At 56.1% G+C, this 8,702-nt stretch overlaps 1 protein-coding gene across 8 annotated transcripts; it reads left to right on the forward strand.

Moving 5' to 3' along the window:
- The first annotated feature begins 1,874 nt into the window (after positions 1 to 1,874).
- KAZALD1 (Kazal type serine peptidase inhibitor domain 1) lies at positions 1,875 to 8,133 on the forward strand. Of its 8 annotated transcripts, none has more exons than XR_002123234.1 (6): positions 1,875 to 2,023; positions 2,408 to 2,963; positions 4,045 to 4,226; positions 4,307 to 4,454; positions 4,641 to 7,177; positions 7,283 to 8,133. XR_002123234.1 is itself a non-coding variant. In XM_019636260.1 (6 exons), exons 2-5 carry the CDS (start codon positions 2,462 to 2,464, stop codon positions 4,733 to 4,735), a joined length of 927 nt encoding a protein of 308 aa, XP_019491805.1. In that variant the 5' UTR covers positions 1,875 to 2,023; positions 2,408 to 2,461; the 3' UTR covers positions 4,736 to 4,758; positions 7,119 to 8,133. The 8 variants fall into 8 exon arrangements, 6 of the variants coding, with proteins under 6 accessions (XP_019491805.1, XP_019491806.1, XP_019491810.1 ...); XR_002123235.1 differs by having other exon boundaries at positions 4,646 to 4,758; positions 7,119 to 8,133; XM_019636260.1 differs by having other exon boundaries at positions 4,641 to 4,758; positions 7,119 to 8,133.
- The last annotated feature ends 569 nt before the right edge of the window (positions 8,134 to 8,702 follow it).

Genomic DNA, 8,702 nt, shown 5'->3' on the forward strand with positions numbered 1-8,702 from the left:
AACCGCAAGCCCACCAGAGGGCGCTCATTCTCTGTCTATCCAGCCTTCTCCATCAGCGACACAGAAAATCCAGGTTAAACTTGATTTCCAGATTTAATCCACAATTATTTAGTAAGAATTTGCTGTGCCGCCAGGCGCGGGGCTAGGTTCGCGAGATACAGTGGTGAGTTAGACAGGATTCCTAATACCAGACGCTTGGAGCATAGTAACGACTAAAAGTAAACATCCGGCTACAATAAAGTGGGGTAAGTGAATAGTTTCTAGGTCTGCAAAGTTTGTTGTTTAAATACTGGCGTCAAGCCTTAGAAGCAGGTAACTATTCATTAAGAGATCCCAGACTGCTTCCGCTCTGTATCCTGGGCAACGATCTCCGCGTTCGAAGCACTTTAAGTTAGAGCAAGAGGCCTCTCCTTGGTGGCTCCATTAGTCACCTCCGCAATTTTAAGACTCTCCTCCCCACCCTTGTTTTCTCCAGGGCTTCCTACAGTTCTCTTACTTCTGCCCCAGGTCAACAACTTCAGTTGCGCCCACAACCAAGAGTAAGGGATCGTAACTATCACCCATAGTTGGCCCCGCCCATTCTTTTTCCGGTTTAAAACCCGCGGGCTTTTGCCGTTCTGAATTCCTAGAGTTCCTGTTCTGATTCTCGCGACAGTTTCGAGACACCGCGTCAAGTTCGCTTCCCTTCTCTCTTTTTTGAGCTTGAGAGATGGGGTGACAATGTACTTTCCTTGGCCCACCTCCTCAGAGCCTTTCTGGCGAGGAGTGGCATGTACGCTTCTAGGGGACCCCTAAGTGATATGGCTTGGACAAGTTCAGGTCTGAAGGGAGAGTCGCGACCACACACGGGAACTCTACTCTCCGGGCCTCCAGTGCGCATGCGGAGCCCATCCCGTCCTCGGTCTCAACTGAACTTCGGGGTTGGTTCGGAGCCCCCAGCTGGAACCACGCCGCTGCGGGGCCAGGTCCTTCTGGGTGGAGCCTAAGTACAGTCCCCTCCCCTGCTGTAAAGCTCAGTTTCCGTCGGTCTGCAAGAAACAGAACTGCAGCGCAGCTTCTGTAAACTGCTTGGGGCCAGCGGGGCGGGGCCTGGCAGACAGACCCCCGGTAGGGCGGGCGGGCCTCCAGAAATGCTCTCCTCCCCGCCCCCAGCCCAAAGTGCCACGGTGGCGCTGGGGGCCGCTGCGAGACCGAATGCCTCCCGCCCTGCTAGCCTCTCAACCATAACCTGTAATCCCGACCGGGAGGGGCCCCGCCTACCTCTCCCTTTGGCAGCCGTTCCTCGGACCTCTAATCACTGTTCATCCGTAGTTGAAGCACCTGCCGGATGTGGAGAGGGAGGAGGAGGCCAGATGTGGGGAGGCAGATGTAAGCGCCCAGTCTCTGGTCGGCGCCTTGGTGGGGACGCTGGATGGACAAGCCTACAATCGCCATGGGAAGCCGGCCCTGGGCTGCGGGGAGACGACGTTTGGTGGCCTTGCCCTCCAGGAGCGACCGACTTGGCACCAGAGCTTCTACTGTTTCCCCACTATGTAGTTGCTCTAGCAGACTTACGGGACTGTAAAGTCATATGGGACAGGGCCTAGTCGGTCAGCCAACTCTGCGAGCTTCCTAGACACCTACCCTCCCTCCTCCCGCCCCCACCATCCTCTATTCCCAACCCCCACCTCACCCCCGTCTCTGGTCCTCTCCCAGCTTCGGTGTCTGGTTACTGCTCCTCTATTCTCACTGTGACATTGGCCCAGGCTGGGGGGAAGTGGCCCAGGAGGGTCCCGTGCGGCTGGCCTAAAATTGGCAGCTTCAGACTTGGAGGGGGGATGGGTGCGACGTCGAGGGGCGGGGAGAGGGGCGGAGGAGCTGCTCTCTTAGTCCAAGTCCGTGGGCTCTCTCAGAGATCCTCAAGCCGGACGGAGCCAGGGTGGCCAGGGGGCCCAGCCGATTGTTCGCCTCTGCTTTCTTTTCACTGCCTGCTTTTTTCAACTGAAGTCACTGCTTCTCTGGAGGGCATAGTCTCCGACACTAGGTGAGCGCTGTGGACCCCAGGGCATCAACCCCCCCTTCCTTCCCACCCTTATTAACAATTCTTTACTTCTCGAGGGGCCATCCGTTCCAATCCACCTTTAGGACAGGAAGCTTCAGAGTTGAATGGTGTGTAGTGGTGGTGCTGGTGGTGTGCGTGTCTGAGCTTCATCACCCCTTCTCAACACTCTCCACCCCCCCCCCCAAGAATAGTCCAATTAGTTACCATCCAGCATTACAGGATGACCCCTAGAGGGTCACTATGCCTCTGTTGAGGGTATACTTAACTCCAAGGTGGCAGGGGAGGGGGCAGTGCTAGGGTCAGACTTTGGTATGAGGCACAGCGAGGTTGCTTCTGACCTCCGGACCTGGCTTCCCTCCCTGTCAGGGTGCTACGAACGCGCGCTGATGCCCTGAGTGCTCGCAGGGCTTCCAGCTAACCATGCTACAGCCACTCGCAGATGCCTTGGCGCTGCCCCTGCTACTGCTGCTGGTGGTGCAGGCGCCGCCCCTGACTGGCGCGCGGCCGTCCCCAGGCCCGGATTACCTGCAGCGCGGCTGGCTGCGGCTGCTGGCAGAGGGCGAGGGCTGCGCTCCCTGCCAGCCAGAGGAGTGCGCCGCGCCGCGGGGCTGCCTGGCAGGCCTGGTGCGCGACCCCTGCGACTGCTGCTGGGAATGCGCCAACATCGAGGGCCAACTCTGTGACCTGGATCCCAGCGCCCACTTCTACGGGCGCTGCGGCGAGCAGCTTGAGTGCCGGTTGGACGCAGGCGGAGACCTGAGCCGCGGAGAGGTGCCGGAACCGCTGTGTGCCTGCCGCTCGCAGCACCCACTCTGCGGTTCCGATGGCCGCACCTACGCGCAGATCTGCCGCCTGCAGGAAGCGGCCCGCGCTCGGCCGGACGCCAACCTCACCGTGGCGCATCCAGGGCCCTGTGAATCGGGTATGCCCGGCCGGGGGCCCCTACTCCCAGCACTTGGGGTTCCTCGAGGCACTACTACCCGACCCCCAACGGCATTGCTCTCTGGCCAGCGGAGCGAGAAAGATGAGGCATCTAGTCCGGTCTAAGAGCCCATTCTCGCTGCCGGTCCACAGAGGCCGCTGCCTGAAAGTGCGGGTCTGAAGCTTTGCGTGAAAGCTCCAGACCTGACTGGCATAGACCATCCCTCTGAGGGTGCAGGCACATAGCCAGTGGTTGGCCTCGAAACTGAGAAAGTGAAGAGACTCCCAGACTATGCCCAGACCGCTGGAGCCCAGGCAGGGAGACTTGGGTTCCTGTGAGATGCAATCAGGTTTCGTTTGGGTGGCTTCATAGAGCAACCTGTTTACCCAGTCCACCCGCTTCTCCCCCCACTTCTGCGCCAAGGGATTAGTGAGGGAAGGGGCTCTTCTAGCTCCTCCTCCCCCCATCCCAGGGGACTCGGGGCCATTCAAGCCTCAAGTTTTATTTGGCAGCTTTAGTAACTTTCACTTCCTGAGCCCCTTTGAGGGGTCTGGTTTGGCTGGGGCTGCCAGGAAAACAAACACTTGGTGGGGGTCCCAACACTTTCTCCCTCAACTCCAGGCTTTCTGCCTGCTGCCCAGGTGGGTTTCAGGTTGTCTGCCTTTGCCACTTGGGACAACCCCCAGCCCCAGGATGGAGTGGGGGAAGGTCTGCTGTTTGGGCCTTTGGCAACTGGACTTGGTTAGAAAAGGGGGAGGGTGGGCGGAAGGAGGTGTTGGTTACAAGTCCAGCCGGATAGGGGCCTAGAGGGTGGAATGAGGACAGGGGAGCAATCGGGGACACAGTGTGGCTGCCAAGCGGAGGTGTAGGTCTGTGCGCTTGTTTGTGCATCTTGTCTGCATGTACATCTCCATCTCTGCATTTGCACCCTGTGTGTACCTGCATCTACCTTGGTAGGCATGTCATGTCGTGTTCATGGAGGTGTATTTACCTCAGCATATACTGTGCTCTCCCACAAACATGCTCACAATGGTTCACATATGGGGTCCTTGCTGGACTGCATGTGCCATCCTGTTCTCAGGCCTCCCACCTCCATCCCCAGAGCCCCAGATCGTGTTGCACCCATATGACATTTGGAATGTGACGGGGCAGGATGTGATCTTTGGCTGTGAGGTGTTTGCCTACCCCATGGCCTCCATCGAGTGGAGAAAGGACGGCTTGGAAATTCAGCTGCCAGGGGATGACCCCCACATCTCTGTGCAGGTAGGGGCAGGGAGCAGAGCCTCCCCGGGGCAGTCCAGGACCGGCCTAAAGGATCCTACTGACTCCTCCTCTGGCTCCAGTTTAGGGGCGGACCCCAAAGGTTTGAGGTGACAGGCTGGCTACAGATACAGGCTGTGCGTCCCAGCGATGAGGGCACCTACCGCTGCCTGGCCCGCAATGCCCTGGGCCAGGTGGAGGCCCCAGCTAGCCTGACTGTACTCACACCGGGTAAGAGGGAGCCCCGGGCTCTGGGGGCAGGGGAGATAGTGGTGAATTGGGGCCCTTTAGTGTGCGTCAATGTCTGAATGTGCATGTGGGTACACACGCAAGTGTGGCTTTCCCATAGACTGGGATATGTAGGCACTGACAGCCCCTCTTTCCTGTTCTTTCTCCTTTGCCCACATGTGTTTGCAGAGCAGCTGAACTCCACAGGCATCCCCCCACTGCCATCCCTGCACTTGGTTCCTGACGAGGAGGTTGAGAGTGAAGAGGGCGATGATTACTACTAGGTCCGGAGCCCTGGCCCGTGGGGGTGGGTGAGTGGGGGGAGTGTTCATCCCTGCTCTTGAAAAGACCTGGAAAGGGGGAGCAAGGCCCCTTCACAGATAGATTGCTTTAATGCCCTTGGTAGGGGAGATGTGGTGGTGGTGGTGGTGATAGGAGATAAAAATTGAAGGAGGGTAAGGAGAGAGGCAGGGGATAGGAGTGGTGGGATACAAAGGGGCCCATGCAGAAGAAGATGCTTGGACCAACCAGGTGGAAGGCAACAGCTGCCTGCTGGTCTCTAGGCTGGTGGAGGGTTGGGGGGAGTGGAGTAGACACAAAGAGGTGCAGACACCAGGTGTTCCTCCCCTGCTTTCCAGCAGCCCTCCCTCCAGCCTGCTCAGCTAGTCTTCCTAACTGCCCTTCCTCACAGCTCCTGCTGTTATTTTCCTAGCCCCCAATCTTTGCCTGGCTTCAGTTTGCTCTTCCTCAAAACTCACCTTCAAGAAAATTTCCCTCTCTGCCAAGTCCCATTTGCACTTATTTAAACTGCAGTCCTCTTTGCTGTTCACTGCCTGCTGTCCAGGAGAGCACAATGGAGCCTGGTTTAGTTCATTGCAATAAGACGAGCATTTGGGCGTATCTCATTTCCCCTGTCACTCTGGAAACTCCACGAGGCCAGCACATATCTTATACCACTTTGTATTGGATGATGCCTAGCACAGGACTGGGCACAGTGGGCATGCAATAAAGATTTATGGACGAACTGAGACACACAGATGAACAGATGGTTCATGTAGATGTGCATACTCGTATAGAGACAACATTTCACGGTAGTAGGACTCTGGCTTTCAGAAGCTGTAGGTCCTGCTCCCTAAGCATATGTCTGCCAGATGTACAGAGAGGGCTCTTGCGCTGGGGCCTACCCTGCCCTCTAGGGAGGAAGGCTGGAGCCATCTGGGTGGAGGGAGGGTATCCTTCCAGTCTGCTCTTCATCAGTGCTAGTCTAGAGATAGATTGCCTGCCCTTCTGTTCATCTTACTCCCCAGGCAGAGTAGGGAACCACTCTCTAGGTAGGACCCAGTCTAAAAGCACGAACTGGATGGAGGAAGGGAGAAGTTTGGCCACCGGTATGGGCTGCACCCTCAGATTCCCCTCGGAATCCATCCATTTCCCTGCTGAACCCAGACAAATACACAGCTTGTTCCTTCATCTGCTCCAACTGTGACCTGTTCTATCCTACTGGGAGGTCCCTCACACAGAGCCAGACTCCTTCGCTCTCCAAAACTCTCCCCGCACTCTCTTTACCTAGCCCCAGAGACACTGGTGAGGCGCAGTGTTTATTGACTGATTAAAGGGGAAGATGAAAGCTTAAGTTCTCAAGGCCACATAGGGTGGCAACTGCCTCCTGCACGCCTGGGCTCCGCCCGGAGCCTGGCGCCACCATGGGAGAAATCACAGTTGGTTCGGTGTCTGAGCTTGTCCTCTGGGGCCCAGCGCAGGAGCCAGGAGCCGGGCCTCTTGAGAGGGGCGTGGTCTGGAACCCCAACCCGAGGGCTTGGCTGCCCCTCTCGAAGAACAGCAAGGCTCCTCCAGAGACTAAGCCAGGGGACAGTTCTCACTGCGGAGTCCTGGTTGGAGGCCCAAGGCTCCAGGAGCCCTCGACGCACTTGGGGCAAATTCCAAGGCCACTGCAGAAGCAGGTGTAGGGATGTGAGCAGTGTGGCGGAGGTAGGGGGCTCGTGCTTTTTGGCGTCCAGACCAGAAGGTGATCTGCTCCGCGCTGATAGAGGAGATGTGGGTCTGGGTCCTGCAGCAGCCTGGGAATCAGCCCCTGGCTTGTTCTTCGTGGGGGACTCCAACCTGGTTGGGCTCAACGGCGCCCCCTGATGGGTCCGTTGATGCTAGGGCGCCCACCTGCAGAGCAGAGGCTCCACCCAACTCTAGAGAGTCACACACTCAGCTGGGAATCCGTACTTCTTGATCGCTTTTGCAGACTTTGTGGGATGTTCTAGTTGAGCCTCCTTACAGCCTCAGTTTCCCCCTTCGTGGCCCTGCAGGTTCAGGCCCCACAGCTTGGAATAGGAGGAACCCCTGCTGCGTCCTCCACCCGCTATCCCCACCCCCTGCCTCCGCTCCAGCGGATGGGCTTTAATAACGTCGCTGGAAAGTGACACGCGATTTATTATTAAAGTAATGCGGGGACGGGAAAGGTTTAATAAACGCGCTGCGATGCCGAGGATTATTCACCGCAAATAAATGAGAGCGCGGGCGTCGTTTTAATAAATAATTTCCCGCCGCTCCCGGGGGAGGAGAGGCGAGGAGGAGGTGGGGAGCTGAGCTGCTGCCAGAACTCCCGGCTTCGCCTCCCCACGGGTTTCCAAGCCGTCCCCGCATTTTTCGTCCTAGGTTGCTCACACCCGACAAGTGAGGCTCCAGGAAAGCTGACTTGGAGTGGCCCAGGAGAGGTGCGAGAGGCTCTGTTCCACCCCACTCCCCCCCCGCCCCCCCCCCGGGATTTTAAGTAGTTTGCTTAAGATGAGCAAATGCTCTTCCTTCCCATTCCGAACCAGAGATTCGGAATCAAGACTGGACCAGCGCAGGAAGGGTTAGCCGGCACCAGCTCCTCCCAAGCCGAGGGTCCCAGGGTCTGGCCATTGTCCTCCAAGCTTTTGGCTGACTTGGGCTGGGCGTCCAGGACAGGATGTAGGGAGCATGCCGAAGGGGGCTGTGTGTGCAGGTATGTAGGTGCCATGTGTGTGCAAATGACCCTGACTCCCTTCTCGGGCCGTCGTGGAGAATGGGGCCACGAAGTCTGTCTGCTCTTTACTACGAAGGCCCGGAGAAAGGGTCCTCGAGTCTGGTCTGAACTGAGGGCGCCCTGGTGAAGCCCACCCCCTGGCTTGCTAGTGAACCCGGGTGGATCTGAGGTCAGGCTGAGAAGAACTGAAGCCTTAAGCGGGAGTCCGCCCCTTTCACGGAAGCCTGGAAGCTCGAGAGGGTGAACCCGATTTCGGAGAGGGCCGAGACCGCAGACTTTGGGAACCCACTGCGCTGATGGGTAGGCGAGGGAGAGGTGGGGGGAAAGCTCCTGGGGTACAACGGCTCCGCAAGTTTTGTGCCTCTGCCGAAAGACGCGGCATATCTGGCGACACCTCTGGCAACACTTGGGAGTACAGGAAGTGGCAAAAGAGTGCCACCTGGTGGAAATTTTGGGTTATGGCAGCCAGATCTGGGCCATTTAACTTAAGACAGTTGAATTGACCGAAAATTTTTGAGTAAAAAGGTGCTTCACTTTGCATTAATTTATATATGTGAAGGTGCACATGTATGTGTATTATATATGTGATATCTGTGTAATAAATATCACGTTCATAGTAGTTATATGTGTATGTGTATCTATATGCACTGTATATAAGGTGTACACGGTCTGACAATTAAGTTCACGAACTCAACCTAGAAAAAGTGCCACATACCTCATTGCTGAAAATCACTATGGTCACCTTCGAAGTACTCCCTTTGGGAAGCTATGCACCATCACCAGCGCCTAGTCCACCCTTCAGAGCAATTTTGGAACTCTTTTTCTGGCATGGCCATCAGAGCTGTCATGGTATTACCCTTAATGTTCTGAATGTCATCAAAATGTCTTCCTTTCAATATTTCCTTTATCTTCGGGTTAAGAAAGAAGTCATTGGGAGCCAGATCAGGTGAGTAAGGAGGGTGTTCCAATACAGTTATTTGTTTACTGGCTAAAAATTCTCTTTGCTTTTGTTCATCGGTGAGCTCCTTTGGGACCATTTTTGCACACACCTTTCTCATGCAAAGATTTTCAGTTAAGATTTTCCTAACTGTTTCTCTATGGATATTTACTTGGTCTGCTATGCTTCTCACAGTCAGCTGACAATTTTGATGCACAATTCGACAAATTTTTGCAATGTTTTCATCAGTTCTGTTCGTTACTGGTCGCCCTGACCTTTCTTCATCAGTGACGTG

The sequence above is a fragment of the Hipposideros armiger genome, unplaced genomic scaffold, assembly GCF_001890085.2.
Source record: "Hipposideros armiger isolate ML-2016 unplaced genomic scaffold, ASM189008v1 scaffold_28, whole genome shotgun sequence".
Taxonomy (NCBI): Eukaryota; Metazoa; Chordata; class Mammalia; order Chiroptera; family Hipposideridae; genus Hipposideros; species Hipposideros armiger.

Coding starts and splice junctions, on each gene's coding strand:
- KAZALD1 (XM_019636259.1), top strand. CDS start 2,462: ATGCTACAGCCACTCGCAGATGCCTTGGCGCTGCCCCTGCTACTGCTG. Junction 4,227..4,306: donor ACCCCCACATCTCTGTGCAG/GTAGGGGCAGGG, acceptor CTCTGGCTCCAG/TTTAGGGGCGGACCCCAAAG. Junction 4,455..4,640: donor CCTGACTGTACTCACACCGG/GTAAGAGGGAGC, acceptor ATGTGTTTGCAG/AGCAGCTGAACTCCACAGGC.